General features: G+C 46.2%; 3 protein-coding genes across 4 annotated transcripts in view; 2 read left to right on the top strand and 1 right to left on the bottom strand.

Annotated features, from left to right (window-relative positions):
• LOC308576941 (purpurin) lies at nt 1–9,981 on the top strand. Its single transcript, XM_081177054.1, has 6 exons — nt 1–90; nt 3,600–3,720; nt 4,827–4,963; nt 6,239–6,351; nt 8,016–8,228; nt 9,758–9,981. The coding sequence occupies exons 2-6, from the start codon at nt 3,601–3,603 to the stop codon at nt 9,766–9,768; spliced, it is 594 nt and encodes a 197-aa protein (XP_081033180.1). The 5' UTR covers nt 1–90; nt 3,600; the 3' UTR covers nt 9,769–9,981.
• Nucleotides 9,982–10,563: 582 nt separating this feature from the next.
• Nucleotides 10,564–20,015, bottom strand: part of IDUA (alpha-L-iduronidase) — a 76,292-nt gene continuing 66,840 nt past the window's right edge. For both annotated transcript variants that reach the window (XM_081176491.1, XM_081176492.1), the window contains 4 exons: nt 16,298–16,423; nt 14,898–14,974; nt 12,888–12,988; nt 10,564–12,104 (listed from right to left, as the gene is read on the bottom strand). In XM_081176491.1, the coding sequence (XP_081032617.1) occupies nt 12,007–12,104; nt 12,888–12,988; nt 14,898–14,974; nt 16,298–16,423 (402 nt within the window). In that variant the 3' untranslated portion in view covers nt 10,564–12,006. The remainder of the gene's footprint in view (nt 12,105–12,887; nt 12,989–14,897; nt 14,975–16,297; nt 16,424–20,015) is intronic.
• Nucleotides 16,805–20,015, top strand: part of SLC26A1 (solute carrier family 26 member 1) — a 64,647-nt gene continuing 61,436 nt past the window's right edge. The window contains exon 1 of the mRNA XM_081176475.1: nt 16,805–18,308. The gene's annotated coding sequence lies outside the window, so the exon portion shown is untranslated. The remainder of the gene's footprint in view (nt 18,309–20,015) is intronic.

Here is a 20,015-nt window from a genome sequence, read left to right as displayed (position 1 = left end):
CCAGCACAGTGCTATCCATAGTCAGGCCCCTTCAGAGCAACAAGAACAAATTGCTTGGAATAAGTTCAAGAAGACTCAGCAATCCATCAGGTAGGTCTTTCAATAGCTGTAGAAGATGCAGTTTTGTGTCATTTTATTCCTGGTTCGTTGAGGTGTCTTCTTATTCCATCTACTGAGATGCATTCGTTATTTACATAGATAATTAGTTTTTCACTGCCTTTGGCCAGTTTTTAATCCAATCTCTGGTGGGGAAGCCCAGCTTCCATGTAAAGTGGTGTGATCCACTACATAGATGGTGTAAGATGCTTTTGATGGGCTTCCATAAGGTTTGGACTACGGTGCACATCAGATACCTGAATTTCATGGCAAGGTGTTGGCTAAAAGATGTCCACCCTTTGGTTTAACAAGTTCGGCCTGATACATGTGTTGTCTGGAGGGATATGAGGGGGTCACTGCAAAGTGGCTGTTTCCAGATTGCTAACAATAACACCTGAAGAACGGCAATTACTGTACATAGTTAGGCCAGTAATGGGATTTCAGTTACTTCAACTTTATCCTGACACGTTAGAGTCCAGGAAAGCTTCAGCATTTGAGTCTGCTGACTAGGTACACTAACCCTCAAGGGATGTGGGTAGTGCTATGGTCTAAACCACAGAGCCTCTTGGGCTTACTGATCAGAAGGTCAGCGGTTTGAATCCCTGTGATGGGGTAAGCTCCTGTTGCTCTGTCCCAGCTCCTGCCAACCTAGCAGTTCAAAAGCACGCCAGTGCAAGTAGATAAATAGGTATCGCTGTGGTGGGAAGGTAAACGGTGTTTCCGTGCGCTCTGGCACTCGTCACAGTGTCCCGTTGCACCAGAAGTGGTTTAGTCCTGCTGGCCACATGACCCGGAAAGTTGTCTGTGGACAAACGCCGGCTCCCTCAGCCTGAAAACAAGATGAGCGCCATAACCCCATAGTTGCCTTTGACTGGACTTAACCGTCCACGGGTCCTTTACCTCTCTCCCTTTACTAACCCTCAGCAATGCCACATCAATCCTTTGGAAAGTTTCTTTTATATATATATATATTATTAGTTTTTTAAAAACATATCATTTTCAACAGTAATTAAACATACTTTTACATCTTATTCAAATTTTTGACTTCCATCAATCCTGTCTGAAAAATTTCCAATCTAATCTCTCAGTATGCATTTCTTATCTTCCCTATTACATTTCAAACTCATAACCAATATCTCTATCTTTTTCTACTTTGTAACACTTCGTATATTTCTCCTTACAAAACTTCTTGTAGTCCTACTAGCGTAATTTGTTGATTACAGTTGCTCTTCAAATAATTCGCATACTTCTTCCAATCTTCTGCAAATCTCTGGTCCCTCAGGTTTTGAATCCTTCCTGTCATTTTGTCCAATTCTGTTCCAAATCCTTTTTGTCATTTTGTTCCAAATCCTTTGGAAGGTTTCTAGGGGATAGAATTGGATGTTACACCCAACCTGGTGCTTCATTGCTTATGGTTTGGATTCTGGAAATCTGATTCCTCTCAACTTTAGGTTAGCTTGACCTCCCTCTCCTGCTTAATACTCACAGCTTGATCAACCATGTGGCAGCTGCCTTGCCTGTTAACGCTCAAGGCAAGGAGATGGACACACGTAGCAGACTACTGCAGGCAGATCACCTTGTAGGATTAGGGAAACTTCCTGGATGGAACAGATGGAAAATGCACAGCCAGACCTTGTCAGGGACCAGCTGGATGAGGGGGAGTGGTGGGAGCCGGCAGCCCAAGAGACCTCCAAGAAGGGCTCTGACTGGCTGGATGAAGAGGACTTCTGGGGGGCTGCCCCCCAAGACAACCCCCTCCCAGGAGAACACCTTAGAACCTGGATCTTGGTGGTGGGACATTGAAGAGCAGTAAGCCGAAGGGATGAGCTGGGAGCTGATAGAAGCAGGAGATTTGAGTGATCAAGGGCGTTCAGGAGAAGGAGGGCCCTCCAGGAAAGATTAGAAGCTGAGAGTCACAGTGTTTGTGCAGACAGTCCCAGTCCTGCTGGCTCTCCTCCCCCTCTGGCTCCCCACTCAAGGAGGGTCCTGCACATTGCTGAGCAATGCACCAGACAAGCCCAGATGTGGAGCCGACCCCCTTGGCACAGCCTTCATTTGCTTAGGAGGGATCCGGAATGAGAGGCTAGAGGGGGAAGAGCAGGCCTAGGACTCAGTTTCGTTAAGACGAAGCAGGGACATTAATAATAATAATTTTATTATTTATACCCTGCCCATCTGGCTGGATTCCCCCATCTGGCTGGATTTCCTATGGAGGAGCATTCTATCATATAAGTCCCCACCTGCGGATTTAACCGGCACAGGTTAGACACAGCTTGACCACCTTAGTGAGAACTAGAACTCAGCAACAACTTGCACCCAGTAGTCGCTGGACTGGGGTTCTGGATGTTGACCAGCAATGAGGACGTACATCGAGGCAGTAAACCTATGGTCCATTTAACTCAATTGAGCTTTCTTTGGAGTAAACATGCATGAAATTGGGCTTCAAGGGTTTCAGGAATGTCAAGTTTCAAGGAAAGTAACTGGAAAGCATACCGTATTTTTCGCTCTATAACACGCACCAGACCATAATCAAAATAAAAAAATTCCTTCCAGTAGCACCTTAAAGACCAACTAAGTTAGTTCTTGTATGAGCTTTCGTGTGCATGCACACTTCTTCAGATACATTCTTCAGATATATTCTAAACGAAATAGTGGATATATGATTTTTGTGGTTCATGCTGTGGCCACAGACATGTGATCTGACAGTGAGTTTGGAGTAGCCCAATGCAAAAATCCTGAGGATCCATGTGGATCCATGCTTTGTAACCATGGAGGAGGGAAGGAAGGGAAACAATGGATCCTCTGCTCACGACTGCAGCAGATCCCCCCCCCCGCCACCCGCAGGCATTCACTCCATAACACGCACAGACATTTCCCCTTACTTTCTAGGAGGAAAAAAGTGAGTGTTATGGTGCAAAAAATACGGTAATTAAATCAACGAGGCAAAGGGAGCACGAGAGACATTTGCAGCAGAATATTTGCAAACTATAAATGATGTGTAAGCCAATCAAGTAAACAGACATCACTTGTGAGACAGTTATTTGGTTGCTTGATACATTCAAGTAGCCATCTCTGCTGGATAAATGCAGATGAGTCAGCCTCTATAATTTAGCTTCTCTCATTGTAGATGGCAGCGATTTGTGTTGTTATCCCCTTAGATTTTTTTTGGCCCTAAGCATTTTTGGACTTCTGAGATCCCTAAAGTTCCCCTGAGCTTGCTTATACTTCTCTGCTGGGAAAGGATGGTGCCGTTTTGGCACTTTGGGAAATGAATTCGCTATTGGCATAAGACCTTACTGCAGATAGAACTCACAGTGTGCCAAGAACCCTTAGTTAAATGCATTTCCTAGGATTTGGATGTCTCCAGTTCCACCCTTGAACCCACCGCCAATAGTGGCAGACCTTGGGATCTCAAATTCCAGTGATCCCTGTGTGACGCCAAAATTCAGCGCCACCCTGACCAAGTTTCTAACCGGTGCTGAACAAACTGCGTTGCTCCACAGAATGAAATACGCTCAGTACACATTCCTGGTGACGATCATCTCCATTATCGATTACTCCTCGGCGCAGCCTTCGTGTGCAGTGGAATCTTTCTCTGTGAAGGAAGACTTTGACCCCAAGAGGGTAACTATGAATACTTTCTAACATAAAGGGTGACAGTGAGCTCGTGTAATGCAGTTCATTTGCAAAGGTGTTCTTGCAAGCCACCCCAATCTCCAAGCGGTAAAAGATTCCCACGGTTCATGTTTCTTTTGGGAAATGAGGCACTGTGGAGACTGTGGTGTCTTTGTGATATATGGTTTATTTACAAATATATACAACTTGAGCCTACAGTGGAGGGGTTCACTGTATCAACACCCCATAAGGGTCTTGTTTCTCTCATAGTCGCAGCCTTGGATCCAAACAAACATCAAACATCGTGCTTTGCCTCTCTGGCTTTCCAACTGGCTGCTTTTGCTTCTAGCTCACAAGCAGCCAAATTTTAGCTCTAAACTTTTGCTTTATTCCTCCTCACTATCTGAGAGTTGAGGCTGGGGCCCCACCCATTTGCTGTGCTGTCTTGCACAGAACCTCTTCCTTGGTCTCTTTATACCTCACCAAGAGGCTAGTGTGTCTATTTCCTGGAATTCGAAGGTTTGATTAGCTTTTAACACTTGCTGGATCCAGAGATAGAAGAGTCTGGTGCTTAGTTTAATGCACACACACCAAACTCACAACAGTATAAATGTGATGGGAATGACAAGTAAGTTTCTGAAACGTCCTTTCCAATTTGCTAGCTGCCCTCGAGTGTTTCTCAATTTTTGGGCTTCGGTCTCTGCTTCCAAACATGCTTCCCTCAGCTTGTCATGTTAGGATTAGTACACATGCCACTGGCATGCAAAGGTATTGGAGCTGTTTCAATGTCATTGGTGGTAACATATGCAGAAAGGTGACCACACAGGCAGGGCCAGTGATGTCTCCCACCTGCAGCCTCAAGCGGTGCAGATCCTGCTGATAAACTCAGCCTTGGTCTTCAGATGTTGCCACATCAGTTACTTGGAAGGGCTCCAGAATTAGGCTTTATACATGAACCAATGCTTAACTGTTTGAAATTTGGATTTGGATTATAGAAGTCTGCTTGCTTTGAACTTTCAGGCAATGCCTGGTAACTCAGCTTCAATTAATACTCCAGCCTGGTGCCATGTGGTCACTGTCCTTCCTGGTAACTTTCAATGTCCTTTGCATTTTAGTATGCAGGCAAATGGTATGCGCTGGCCAAGAAAGACCCAGAAGGCCTGTTTCTACAAGATAACATCTCAGCTGAATATACCATTGAGGAGGATGGCACTATGATTGCATCTTCTAAAGGCAGAGTGAAGCTTTTCGGGTAAGTCATGGGGTGACCTCAAGTTGGCTTCCTTGTATTCCTGGTCACCTGCTCCTACTGACATCGTATTCTGTTCCTGTGATCAAGATGTGTTGTGGCAACTACTAGGTTGTAGGGCTGAGTCAAAGTGGGGGGAAGGTGCCTTTGCAAAAGAATCCCCACCCCCCGCAAAATGTAAGCTCCAATTCCACCAGTTGTTGAGTATGGGGACCTGCAAATTGGCGCAAAAATGTTCATCCATTCATAGATAGTGCAAGAAACACTGTCCTTCCTCTGGTTAGACTGGTGATGTTATCACATACCCAAATCTGATTTGCTACATAATCAGAAAGCCTATAAGGTCAATGCTTCATAATCTCACTTTGATTTTGCCGTACGATGGACCAAATGTCATTGTGTGGTCTACATGATTCTCGAATGGCCGCATTTCAGGATGTGGGCTTCTCAAGGGAAGGATTTAAGTCCTTACACATCCAACGAAAGATCGGCTTCTGAAAAGTCACACAGTGAGAGGAGACAGGAAGAGATACACTAGACCAGAGATACGGTCAAAAGCATTTTGGTGATGGGGTAAATTGGATTCAGATTATTAGAGAGAGGCAAAAGATGGTTACGCAAGGCAGGGGTGGAGGAATCTGTGGTCTTCTAGATGTTGGACTCCCAACTCTGATCAGCCCTAGTCAACATGGTCAAGGGTTAAGGCTACTGAAAGTTGAAGTTGAACAACATCTGGAGGTCCATAGATTTCCCTGTCTCTGTTGTAAGAGTAGACCAAGCAAGTAGGATTGGAATGCGCATGGAGGCAAGTAGGATACGGGAATGGTGGGCAGGAAGAGACCTGAAGGGTTAGGATAGCAATGCAGAATCAGATGTGAGCTGAGCAGGATACTGATCTGGGTGTCATGTTCAGAAGCAGATGAATCCTACTTCAATACTGGCAATGAGACAGCGTGCACCACCACTCTCCTTTTTAAAAATTAGTTTTTATTAAAGATTGTCTTGTGTAAAAAAACAGACGAACAAGAAAGAAAAGTACATATAGAGTCTCCACTTTCAATTCATAGCGTCTTTTTCACACCACCACTCTTGAGGGCAGCAAAGTAGCTTTGCAGGCACACAGAGCTCTGGCCTCCAACAAAAGGGAGCAGTTGAGAGACCTGATTTGGCTCCCACAACCTCTCTAGGATCTGCTGCCTGAGGCAGCTGCCTCACTCTGACTAAAGCTAGAGCTGGCTCCGATTAACGAGATTTCCTCTTCCTGTCTTCCTGTTTCAGGTTCTGGGTGATCTGCGCTGACATGGCCGCCCAGTACTCGGTGCCTGACCCCACCACTCCAGCTAAAATGTTCATGAATTATCAAGGCCTGGCAAGCTATTTGTCAAGCGGAGGTGAGCAAGATATCCCTTGTTGCTCGTGGGTGAGAATGTGGAGAAAAGGGGACTGTCAAAGAGTTGTGCCTCATTCTGTATCCCAAATGAGGCGGCTGTATGTCTGTGGCCCCTTTTGACAGTGTGGAAGCCCTTCCTTCACTGCTTAGATTTCTTTATTGAAATATGTCTCACCTTAATATAAAATATTCAGAGTGGCTTGTAATAAGAACAAAATGAACAGTTATGGGGGGAATTCAATAACACAATTAAAACACACATTAAGAATAAGGTAAAGGGACCACTGACCATTAGGTCCAGTCGTGGCCGACTCTGGGGCTGCGGCGCTCATCTCGCTTTATTGGCCGAGGGAGCCAGGATACAGCTTCCAGGTCATGTGGCCAGCATGACTAAGCCGCTTCTGGTGAACCAGAGCAGCACACAGTAACGCCGTTTACCTTCCCGCCAGAGCGGTACCTATTTATCTACTTGCACTTGACATGCTTTCGAACTGCTAGGTTGGCAGGAGCTGGGACCGAGCAATGGGAGCTCACCCCATCGTGGGGATTTGAACCGCCGACCTTCTGATCGGCAAGCCCTAGTCTCTGTGGTTTAACCCACAGCACCACCCGCGTCCCTACATTAAGAATAGAACTCAGCAATGGGGCTATGTGGACCTCCCTTCCGGATCTTGGGTACCCCAGCTAGAAAAGCCCTGAATTTGAGGTCACCTGGGAGGAGCCCACAATATACCTTTCATACTCACCAGAGCAAAGAGGAGCTGTTGCCTCAGCTCTCTCTTTCTTATACTGTATTGTATCCCACTTCTTTTCTTTATACTGGGATGATTTCAACATTGCGCCAAGTTGACTGTTCCATCAACACAAGCATTTTGGCTTGCCAGACAGAATACCTGCCCCCCCCCTCTACTACCACAATGCTGTTTGTTCCGGGGGTTATTTCTACCAAATCCAATTTGCTGACAGGACTCATTAATTGAATCCCACCTCTCAGATTTATATCCCACCCTTTGACTATAGTCAGTGCTATTTTTCTAGAAAAAGAGGTGCCAGAACTCACCATGAACACCTCCCTCGTTCTCTTGCAATGGCAATGGGGCCCACCTGAGAGGTGCCGGAACTGAGTTCTGGTGAGTTCCAGCTGAAAAAAAGCCCTGGCTATAGTCCTCAAAGAAGCTTTTGCTTTGTAAATTCCCAATGAGCAGACACACTAAGAATGAGCAGACACTCTCTTAAAATCCGAAGAGATTCAGCCAGCTCTTCTCAAGTGTCTGCTTTGCATCTTATTTTCTCTTCTGGGAGCTAACGTTCCCTTCTTCTCCACTTCCCAAGTGTTAGAGAAGACTTGTAGAGCGATTGTAGCCAGAGATAACACCAAAGGAGAACTCTGATCCACTGATTCTCCTTTCCTACAGAGTTTAACCTCAAACCTTTGTAGCTTTCTCCATCTGCCAGGAGGGAGCTGTAACAGTTCTGAACTGGCAGGGCTGCTACTTATGCAGTAACAACATGCAGCCAAGCTCGGATAGTCAACATCAGCACTGCACACAGATGCCTGCTTTCATTCTTCCATCACTCAGGGTTGGGGTGGGAGGGAATTATGCCCTGGCTGCAGAACACTTTGCTATGGCTTCAGGTAACAACATACCATTGGTATGGTTTCAGGTGACAACTACTGGGTGATTGACACAGACTACGACAACTATGCCATCACCTATGCCTGCCGCAGTCTGAAAGAGGATGGCTCCTGCGATGACGGCTACTCCCTTATTTTCTCTCGCAACCCTCGTGGTCTCCCTCCAGCCATTCAGCGCATTGTGCGCCAGAAGCAGGAAGAAATCTGCATGTCTGGCCAGTTCCAACCTGTGCTACAGTCAGGTATGTAGAAACACACACACACTATTTTGCTCCTTTCTTGAACGAGGGAAGGTTCAAGGTTGATTGGGTTGTTCTGTACCATCTGTGAAACAGTCATGTGGACAGCCAACCTACAAGAATATCTGGTCATGGGACCAGACGACCTAAAGGAGTGACACATAACCCTCTTGGCTGATCTACAAAAAGCTCACATGGGTGTTGTCTCTGGCGGGATAACAATTCTCTAGCCACTCTGGGCTGCCTTCAGATGTCCTCTAAAACTTGCGTAGTTCTGTATCTCCTTGACATCTGAGTAAGGTAGGACTGGGCTAAACTGTGGTGCTTTGGACACCATTGGACTGCAACTCCCATCATCCTTGACCACTGACCATGTAGGCAGGGGCTGATAGGTGTTGGGGCCCAGTAAAAGTGGAGGACCACAGGTTAGCCACGTCTGCTGTAAGGCATATAAAAAAAGAGGGAATTCTTTTGTGAAGGCTGCCTTGGGCACCAGTATGTTCTGGCACCAATATGTGCCAGCAGTATGTTTCTGTGGCAAGCCCCGCTCGGGGTTTTGCATCGCCAACAAAGAGGAAATGAGTCACAAAGGCACAAATCTGCATTGACTTGGCGTCAACTTCTTTATATATTGAAATAATGACTATAATTTAAATAAAAATGCATCTCATCATAACATGGTAGGCAGGGACCTGTGCACCTGAGGATTGTGCTGTCCAGAGGCTCAGTTGATGGGTCACTTCCAGTCCCCTCCTCCCTTCTCAGGGTTTTTCAAACCTTTAACTCGGACTAGGACCGCCCCTCTGTCCAGTAGGACACATGGCTACTTCAGGACTTTTGGGGGCAGCATCTAGGCTGCAACACTAGCCTGCCTGAGTGGTCAGTCAAGTGACCCCAAAGGCCAGCCCTTCTGCACAAAGGCCTTCTAAAGCTCTTGCTGCTTGCTCCTCATCTGGGGCAGTTTTTCTCCAGTCCACGGTCTGCCTAGCTTGGTCCTGGAACTTGTCCACTTTGAGTTTGGTCCATAGCTGGGAGGTGGCAGTTTTGAAACCAGAATTACAATTCCGTCTTTGCTACGTAGTGATGAGGAGAGGCTTCAAAGCAAAATCTCAGAGACAAGCTCTACACTTAAAAAATAATATTTGTACACATGTACAAGTTGAGAAGCCAGACCAGCTTCAAGATTAAGGGGAGCTCTAGGCAAGTGTTCACCCACTTGCTTCCACTTTCCGCTTGGAGCAGGAAAAGAGTTATTAGGGAAAAGTTACGCACTCCCTCCCTTCACTTGCAATTGTTCTCTCTCAAAGCAGCTTTGCTTGGATGTTTTGTGTGTGTTGAAAGCATTTGTTCCACCATTGCACTTGTGTGTATATGTGTGAGTGGCTTCTGCATGGAGGTTTCTGAGGCAGCTAATAAATAAAACTGGAGCTCAACCATGCCTTGAAATATATAACAATGCAAAATGTTCTAGTTTGCACCGTGGTTATGACAATGCAACATCTAATGTGCGCTGTTCTTGCTTCTCTCCACAGGGGCCTGTTAAATCAAGACTCCTTCAGAGTTTGAGCCGAGGCCTGATCTCTGCATCTTGAAGTCGTCCATGTAGTGTTTGGATTAGAGCTTTTCCTCAAACACATCTAAGTGTTGGCTTGTTGTTTTTATTTTACGGCACTTGGGTGCTACACACCTCGCTTGTCTGAACTCAAAAGAACTGTGTTGATGTTTGTCAATAAATGTTTTTAAGTAATCTTTTAAACTGCTTCCTCATGTTGTGTTCACATGGGCAAATGTGTGGGGTTGGAGACATTTGTGAGCAATTCGGGAATGTTGTGGCTTTCATCTTTCGTCTACCAAACACAAAGAGATTGAAAGCCCTCCTTTTATTTAGTTTTTTAAGCTCAAAAACAAGTCATCTACTTCGGGAGAGCTGGGCAATGGGTACTTTGAATTTCGAAAAAGTGCTGTGGGTACCAGTTACAAAATGGCTGCCGCATCTAAAAGACCACAAAATGGCATAGGTATGCTGCCCCATCAATGTGGGGAGAGCACCTATATCAGCACCCGCCGTGGACACTCTCCCTTGTCAAAGAGATGCAATGTCTTATTTACTTAAATCTAGTGGAAAGTGCCCAGCTTTGCTCAAGAATGCTAAGAAACTAAAACAATTCAGTGCAGTTTTGAAAGTTTCATTCCATCATCTGGATTCAAAATGGTGTCCAAACTATGCAAGCGTAGAGAAAAAACCCTGCTCCCTGATCTTAGGAGCCGTCATGCAAAATTTGGTTATGCTATGTTAGGTATCCAATCGTACACAGAACAAACAAAGAGACAAAGAACCTTCCGAAATATATAGCAGATCTTTATTCAAATGAGAGATTCCAAAAATTGCATGTAGCATCCAAGCTCAAGATGAGTACCTTTAATCAACTTTTTGTTTTGCGCAAGCATAGAAAATACAAATCTACTTCTAAAACCAAATTCTTCAAAAGATTGGCACTTGGCATCTTCCCATTCCTGAGCACTTTTCCCAGCATGCTATTCTTCCAGTGTGAGAGCCAGTGTGGTGGTGTGGTTAAGAGTAATAGACTCGTAATCTGGTGAACTGGGTTCGTGTCTCCGTTCCTCCACATGCAGCTGCTGGGTGACCTTGGGCCAATCACACTTCTCTGAAGTCTCTCAGCCCCACTCACCTCACAGAGTGTTTGTTGTGGGGGAGGGAGGGAAAGGAGAATGTTAGCCGCTTTGAGACTCCTGAAGGGGAGTGATAAAGTGGGATATCAAATCCAAACTCTTCCTCTTCTTCTTCTTCTTCCAGCCCAGGGGTCAGCAAACTTTTTCTGTGGGGGGCCAGTTCACTGTCCCTCAGAATTTGTGGTGGACCAGACCCTGCGCGAGCATGCATACACGCCTTCCCTTGGAGACAGAGCAGTTGAGATACCTCCACTTACCACGTTCAGATGGAGCGGGCTGGGCTGGACTGGGGAGGGGGCACCCCGCCTGCGCTGGATCTTGGCTTGCATGGAGGGGCCACAGCCACCCCACCAGGAAGTGCCCCAACCCCGGGGTGTCCATGACCATGCTGCTAATGTGCCACCGCCAAGCAGCACAGAAGAGTCTTCCTCATCTTCCTCCTCCCTCCTCGCAGCAGGTCTTGGGAAGGGTCACCATTGGCTGCCGGCTTGCGTGAAACTGGCCAATGGAGGGGAGGCCTGAGGTTGCTAAGGCTTCGGATTGGCCAGCGTCATGGAGGTCTGAGCAACCTTGGAGCATGCTGGGAGATGTAGTTTGGGGGCTGATTGCAAAAAATATGTCGCCCGAAAAAAATTGGGGGGAAAAATGGAACCGTTCACGGGCTGGATCCAGAGGGCAATTGGGCCAGATCCAGCCTGCGGACCGTAGTTTGCCAACTCCTGTTCCAGCCGATTCACTTTTCTTTTTTTCTAATCCATTTGACTCTCGAAACTAGTTACTGCAGGGGCTTGAACAAGTGCTTACATCAGCAGCTGGCGTCCCTTGGATTGTGGGGAGAGGCAGTTCTGTTGCCTGCCTTAGGGTGCTACTTTATTTTTCAAAATTATCTATTGAAAATGAAACTTTTGGTGCTCTGGAGTGGCTTCCAGTCGCTCTCCTCATTTCTCCTCTGACGCCCTGGAAGTCAAGTTGTTCTGAGCAAATTTCTTAAAGAGTATGAAGAACCACTGCTTTAAGGACTTGTAGCCTGACAAAGTGCAAGCCTAATTCTGTAAGTTCTGGCTTGCCTTTGAGGTGCTCTTGGCCTTTCTTAAGACGCTTCATTGTAGTACACCGGGAGAGAAAATGGCCCCGCTCTGCCCCAGTAATCCACAGCTCGCACTTTGAAAAACCCTGAGACTGTTGTTTCTGTAGAGAAAGTCCAACACAAATAGTTAGTTGAACATCTTGGTTACACTGAGAAAGACTGGGGGGGGGGGAATCTACATTGACAAAATGCCTATATTTTGGTGTGTGTTTTTAAAATAGATGCTTATCTCTGCAGCCAAATGTTCAGATAAGCCAGGAACCAAGTAATTGTACTTTGTGGTAGTAATTGAAGACCTTTTTTGTTTTGACAAGAATGGAAAATAATTTTTAAAAGAGCTGTCTGCCGTTAAAATTGCTGGGTCCCTAGACTGAATCTTTGGTCCTTCTGTGTACTTTTAACCTTCCTACACAAAGCATCCCCTTATAAACCTGTGTGGAACTTCTCACTATGTACCTTAAATCTCCCTATAAAGTTTTGCTCTTCTTGAGCAGAAGAACTTCTACAACCAAAGGTAACCATGATGATGATGATGATATAATAATAATAATAATAATAATAATAATAATAATAATAATAATAATAATAAATATCCCACCCATCTGGCTGGGTTTCCTCTGGGCGGCTTCCAGCAAAATATTAAAATAGAATAATTCATCAAATATTAAAAGCTTCCTTCCTTCACACCAGTGGCGTTTGGGAACCTGAATCTATAAACAGTGGCATATAGACTCCATTATCAAGCAAGGACACATTACAGTTCCTCAAGGTTGCTTCAAAAAACGAAGCTGCCAATTTTAAATAAAGGTTGTGTGGAAGAATTGAGATGATCTTAATTTGCTTTTGTTCTAAAATTAAAAATAAAGAAAGACACTGGACGTTACCTGGGCTGTAGACCAATGCTGTAAATATACTGTCTTTGACACTGATCTGGCGGAATGTTTTTCCATCCTGTGAGAAAAACACTTCAAATTTTTTCAGGCACCTATGAAGAAAAACAAACAAACACATTGCAGAGACTTGCAAGTTTATTGCTGTTACCCTGCGAGGAAAAGTGATTTTTCAGAGGAAAATAAGCAGAAATTAAAGACAACTGTTCCAAACCTATTTATTCTAAAGCAAAGTTGAGCCCATTGGGTATGTCTACTAAGTTATCTCCATTTCATCCCATATCAGGTCTCTAACACACCTTTCTAAAATAATGAGAGGTACCTAGTGCTGGTCTATTATGATAGTTTCATCACTACTTGTCCGATGGTATGATCTCCCTCCTCGTCTGTTGTTCTGGGGGTTCCTCCAAGCCCCAAGAGATGACCAGGGGGGCATAAAGGGGAATAAGGAGGATTCATTGAACTAGGGTAACTGTTTCGTTGAATCCTGGCCACAACGATCATCTGGTGAATCTGAACAAAAGGCTGTCAACTCTAGATCCTGGTCACTGATTGGTTTGAGCATGTCAGGGAACTGCCATCGGTTCAGGAGGGAGAGAGGAAAAGCCGGATGGATTACAGAGAGCCCCCAAAGATCGGGGGAAGCAGCTCCTCCTCAGCGGAGGAGAGTAACCACGCCTCCAGTGGAAAGGAGATGCAGGGCTCGGAGGAGGCGAGGCGGTGTCAGGACACCTTGCCTGGGCAAAGTGGGGAGGAGAGAGGTCATCCGTTACCCATGCCTTCCTTGCGCAGTAAGCTTCCGCGCCGAGAGGGGAGGCGCAGACTGGGCGTCAAGAAATTACTTTGCTGGGGAAGGTTTAAGGACCGCCCACTCACGGATTCTGCCAGTGAATGAGCCAGCCACGGGAGAGTGGCGCTCTGGACAGATAAAGTTTATTTTGGCATCAAAAGCAAGGCTTCACAGCCGAGCAGGGAGGCATTTGCCTGCTTGCTCTCAAGAAACCCCTTGGAACCTTAACAGAGCAGAGTGATGGTGGTAGATCAAGTCCCCTCAAGACCTATTGCCTAGCTCCACTACCACAGATTCTGCTCCTTCCACACCCCTTTTAACTCTTTCAGATGTGAAAGAACTAAAAACCCCTAAAAGCTTAAAGGATCTAGGGGCTGCATATAAAAGCAGGCTTGGAGGCACACATCACTCAACCCCAATCCTCTCCTGCAAACCTTTATATGCCATGGGACCTGGGGGCATAAATAAAAACAGCACCTTTTCTATACTGTACTGGTCAGGCTCACTACAGTGCTAGAACAGAGGTGGGGAGTCTGGGCCTGCCATACGCTGCTGGACTACAACTCCCATCATCCTCAGTGACTGGTCATACTGGACAAGGCTGTTGGGAGTTGGAGTCCAGCAACATCTAGAAGGTCACAGGTTCCCCACCTGCCTTGTGCTAGGCCATTAGACTCCAAGCGAAGTGAGTAAGAAGCAATTCATATGGCCCCAGAGCTCAGCAATACAGTGGTGCCCCGCAAGACGAATGCCTCGCAAGACGGAAAAGTCGCTAGACGAAAGAGTTTTCCATTTTGGAGGTGCTTCGCAAAACGAATTTCCTATGGGCTTGCTTTGCAAGACGACAATGTCTTGCGAGTTCCTGCTGGTTTTTTTTCCTCCCCCCCCCCTTTCTAAGCCGCCAAGCCGCTTATCAGCTGATCCGATCAGCAGATAAGCCGCTAAAAGCCGCTAATAGCGCTAAGCCGCTAATCCTTCAATGGGCTTGCTTCGCAAGACGAAAAAACCGCTAGACGAGGAGAATCACAGAACGGATTATTTTCGTCTTGCGAGGCACCACTGTATTTAGCCATTGCCCTCTGTATTTTCCAGTCTGATTCCTCAGTTTGTGAAATGTACAGTTGCTATTTAGTAACTGCTTTACACAAAGAATTTGAAAAAGATGGATTTAAAACCGAGACAGTTCTGCATTCCTTTAGGCGCGAGTTACCTACTTTGAATTCACACAGCTGTCATCCCACAGTACCAAAACTTGTCCCTTTGTGAGACGAATGAGGCGAACACCATTCACCTGACAAGACAGATAAGCTCAGGGTTAGCATGGCATGTAAGGGGGACGCGGGTGGCGCTGTGGGTTAAACCACAGAGCCTAGGGCTTGCCAATCAGAAGGTCGGCGGTTCGAATCCCCGCGACGGGGTGAGCTCCCGTTGCTCGGTCCCTGCTTCTGCCAACCTAGCAATTTGAAAGCACATCAAAGTGCAAGTAGATAAATAGGTACCACTCCAGAGGGAAGGTAAACGGCGTTTCCGTGCGCTGCTCTGGTTTGCCACAAGCGGCTTAGTCATGCTGGCCACATGACCCGGAAGCTGTACACCGGCTCCCTCAGCCAATAAAGCAAGATGAGCGCCGCAACCCCAGAGTCAGTCACGAATGGACCTAATGGTCAGGGGTCCCTTTACCTTTACCTTATAGCATGGCATGTATCAAAAAAGTGAGTTTATTTTTATTTATTGTTTACATTATTTTATGCATTTCCCCCCACTAAAGCAAGATGTAAGAGAGCTTTAAAAAACGGATCGAATTGACCAAATGATGAGGCCACTAGGGATGGCTGATAAACTGGAAACAAAAAGATAAAGAAGGGTGGGCATGGTTTCTCATGAGAGAGTGTTTCATCACATGAGTGTCCACACCCAGTGGCGGACTATGGCCTCCCAAATTGCAGTGGTGCCCTGTGTGATGCTAAAATTTGGTGACCCCCGCCTCTCTCATTCCGTCCCAAAGCCCCCTGCACCACACCAGTCGTGCTACCCGAAAACCGCCTCTGCCACCTGCAGCCAGAAGCAGAAAAACTGAGATGCAAGCAAATGGTGTAAGGGAAGAATAGGCCGTAATTACTGGACTTGCTTTCAGAGTGGCTGACAAGAGGGTGCTTCTCCTTGTAGTCTGCCAACAGCTTCTCTAAAGGGACCGTATTTGTAGTGGGATGTGGGAAGAGGGCAGCCATCTGTAGGGCTGACCACTTACACATAGCCAAAAATAAATTTAAAAGTACACTGATTTACACAAAATCAACAGACACTCGCTTATATGTTTTATTATGTTTTTATATATGTTGGAAGCTGCTCAGAGCGGCTGGGTTAACCCAGTCAGATGGGTGGGGTGTAAATAATAAAATTATTATTATTATTAATAAGAGTGATCTTATATGATTTGCTAATAAAGAGTGGCTTATGATAACAAAAGCACTGAGCCAATAGTATTTACCTGTAACAAAATGGGTCCCAAACTCCAACACCCTAAGCTGGACTCAGAAAAACAAATGAACCAAAGAAAATTGTTTGTTTCAAACTGGATTAGAGGTTCCACACATCTACAGGATGTTGTGCCTACCTGATCGGGAGGAGCAAGTGCCTTTGCACAGATGTGGACGAGGAAGGCGGATGGAACTGGGAGCTCTTGTTTCAGCAGCAAGCTGCCTTTCGCTGGGAGTGAAAATGGCCCTTTCACCACAGGGTCCTATGAAATTAAAAAAAAATGCTTAATGGTCCCTGAGGAGAAACTTCCCTACAGTAAAAAGGCAAAGGGACCCCTGACCATTAGGTCCAGTCGTGACCGACTCTGGGGTTGCGCGCTCATCTCGCTCTATAGGCCGAGGGAGCCGGCGTTTGTCCGCAGACAGCTTCCGGGTCATGTGGCCAGCATGACTAAGCCACTTAGTAAAGGTAAAGGTAAAGGTAAAGGGACCCCTGACCATTAGGTCCAGTCGTGACCGACTCTGGGGTTGTGGCACTCATCTCCCTTTATTGGCTGAGGGAGCCGGTGTACAGCTTCCGGGTCATATGGCCAGCATGACTAAGCCGCTTCTGGTGAACCAGAGCAGCGCACGGAAACGGCGTTTACCTTCCTGCCGGAGCGGTACCTATTTATCTACTTGCACTTTGACGTGCTTTCAAACTGCTAGGTTGGCAGGAGCAGGGACCGAGCAACAGGAGCTCACCCCGTCACGGGGATTCGAACCGCCGACCTTCTGATTGGCAAGTCCTAGGCTCTGTGGTTTAACCCACAGCGCCACCTGCGTCCCTAAGCCACTTAGCAGCCTATTGGTATTAACCATGGTGATATGTTAAACATTGTCCAGGGGCCAGAGGGCACATGATCCACTTGCCCAGGTAAGCAAGTCTCAGCTTGGATGGGAGATCACTCAGCAGGGCCCAAGTTAGCCATTCGGAACGTTCTGAAAGAAGATCAGAAAAAGTGCAACAGCGCTTTTGAACAAAAAGTCCTTCTTTGGGACGCTTTTCCCCTTCATGAGGGGAATGTGTGCATAGGATGGAGCACAACCACAGCTCATCATGTTAGAACGCAAAACCTGAAGTGGGTTGTTTTGAAGGAGAGATCTGGGGTTAGCATATTTTACTTGAATGCCAGTGCTGGGGAATAACAGCAGGGAGGGCTATTGTCTTCATGGCTTGCTCTTGGGATTATTGGAGGTACCTGTCTGGCCCATGTGGGAAGCAGGATGTTAAGACTGTTCATTCAGCCGCCTTTCAAAACACGTTTCCCCTTTGTACTTTTCCCATGATTTCAGATTTCCACCTGGAAACGCCAATTGCACCATACATATAAAGTACATTTATAGCATCATGCCTTCCCGCCTCCAAAAAGAATTCTGGGAACTGTAGAATGCCAAAGGTCTGCAAGCTGTAGCTTTGTGAGAGGAAACTATGTTTCCCAGGATTATTTGGGTGGAGGGGTGATGAGCCATGACTGTTAACGTGGCATCGGCGTGCTTTAAATGTATGGTGTAGCTTACTGACCATTTCAGATTATCCAGGACCAAAAGTAAGCTGGAGAGGCATGGCAGAAAATCCCCACTGTGGATTTCTGCTGTGATTTGCAGTGGAAAATTGGCAGGCGCAGAAGGGGAAAAAAAACCACCTGTTTCTGCCTCACTGCAATTCTCCCTGACCCTACATTAGCGAACATGTGTGCAATGAGGCAACTTGTAGTTCTTCCTTTAGTCAAAACACAACCCGAAAAACCCCAACCACATCATATTTTTTAAAAAAATATCCACGGGGCAGGGTTCAGATTTCCTTGAGGGGGACCAGTGGGGCAGGGATCCCCCAGTGTGCAGGTATGTGCTTACGAAGGAGAAGCGGCTTAAAGATCAAAAGTAATGCAAATGTGGAGGCCCTTCCACTGGCCTTGCTCATTCGGATAGCCTTACAACAAATATTTATCTAGCGCCGACAGCGTACTGTGGAGTCAGCTCGACAGAAAAGATGATCCAGCAGGAAGCGAACATCTGGACAGCATAAAAGGGAAGGCATAAATTTTTACCAACTCCTCACTTCTGAGGTACTCGCAAGGAAGGGGATACCAGAGGCACGAGTGGTAGGTAAGTAGGGGGTTGAAGGTGGGAAAGACGCTTCATTTTTGGGATGCTTCTGAGGCCCTAACCTCACTACAAATGTATATCAGTGCTATACCAGTTTAATGACTGAGGCTTTCTCCCCAAGCACTCTGGGAATTGTAGTTTGGTGAGAGTGCTGACTCTCCCAAGCTTCTGCTTCTCCCACTCCACAAAAACTACGGCTCCCAGGGTTCCCTGAGGAAAGGGAATGGATATAATAATAATAATAATAATAATAATAATAATAATAATAATAATAATAATTTATTATTTATACCCCGCCCATCTGGCTGGGTTTCCCCAGCCACTCTGGGCGGATTCCAAAAGAATATTAAAAGAATATTAAAATACTGTGATACATCAAACATTAAAAGCTTCCCTAAACAGGGCTGCCTTCAGATTTCTTCTAAAAGTCTGGTAGTTGTTGTTCTCTTTGACATCTGGTGGGAGGGCGTTCCACAGGGTGGGTGCCACTACCGAGAAGGCCCTCTGCCTGGTTCCCTGTAACTTGGCATCTTGCAGTGAGGGAACTGCCAGAAGGCCCTCAGCTCTGGACCTCAGTGTCCGGGCAGAACGATGGGGGTGGAGACGCTCCTTCAGGTATACTGGACCGAGGCCGTTTAGGGCCTTAAAGGTCAGCACCAACACGGCGGTTAAAATCTGTAGTGTGGAGTAGCCCTGTGATCACACTATATTTAGTCGAAATATATACTGTTATATTTCACCAGAGGAGAAGCGAAGGATTCCTGATGGTGGTGTGGTCCATTCCTGCTATATAGCAGACAAGAACTGCCGTCAAGGTTCTCACCCGCTTAAACCGTTCTACATCATGCAGAAATTCAGTGAGAGTAAAAAACATTAGCCAGAGTGAGACGGCTGCCTCAAGACGGCTGATTTTGGGTGTCATGAAACGGCAACAAATGGTTGGTTATTTAATTTATTATCAGAGTATTTTTAGAAAGGAAGGAGGGGCACTTGTGGAATTTTATTTGCCTCAGGTGGCAAAATAAACTTGAGCAACCATGATCAGGTGGCAATGGAAGGGCCTCATTTGACCCTCTGCTTCAGGCAATAAAACATCTGGGGCTGGCTCTGGCATAAACCTTGTAAATTAAAAGGGGAGGATGGAATAGCAGCCGGGGGGTAGAGGACCCAATATATTTTTGAAGAGAACTAGCAAGGCATAGTACAGCGGTGCCTCACAAGACAAAAAGAATCCGTTCTGTGATTCTCTTCGTCTAGCAGTTTTTCCGTCTTGTGAAGTAAGCCCATTGAAGGATTAGCGGATTAGCGCTATTAGCAGCTTTTAGCGGCTTATCTGCTGATCGGATCAGCTGATAAGCGGCTTAGCGGCTTAGAAAAAGGGGGGGAGGGGAAAAAACCAGCAGGAACTCACAAGACATTGTCGTCTTGCGAAGCAAGCCCATAGGAAATAGGTTTTGCGAAGCACCTCCAAAACAGAAAACTCTTTCGCCTAGCGAGTTTTCCGTCTTGCGAGGCATTCGTCTTGCGGGGCACCACTGTATCTAAAAGCACAACTAACATGACAGTTATCCATATGTAACGTTCAACAAACGTACAGTAGCTGAGCTATACAAACAAACAAGTGTATGTTCTTACACACAAACACTTGTACATGATAAATGAAAGCTTGCACTGGTGTTTAGTGAAATGTGTGAATGAACCTCTGGT

The sequence above is a fragment of the Podarcis bocagei genome, assembly GCF_964188305.1.
Source record: "Podarcis bocagei genome assembly, chromosome: 17".
Taxonomy (NCBI): Eukaryota; Metazoa; Chordata; class Lepidosauria; order Squamata; family Lacertidae; genus Podarcis; species Podarcis bocagei.
The sequence above is the reverse complement of the archived record's forward strand: the minus strand, read 5'-3'. Positions and strand labels throughout refer to the sequence as shown.

What these genes read in the sequence shown, in the direction of transcription:
- LOC308576941 (XM_081177054.1), top strand. Translation starts at nt 3,601, where the DNA reads ATGAAATACGCTCAGTACACATTCCTGGTGACGATCATCTCCATTATC. An exon ending in GGCAGAGTGAAGCTTTTCGG is followed by an intron (nt 4,964 to 6,238) that starts GTAAGTCATGGG and finishes TTCCTGTTTCAG; the next exon opens with GTTCTGGGTGATCTGCGCTG. An exon ending in AAGCTATTTGTCAAGCGGAG is followed by an intron (nt 6,352 to 8,015) that starts GTGAGCAAGATA and finishes GTATGGTTTCAG; the next exon opens with GTGACAACTACTGGGTGATT.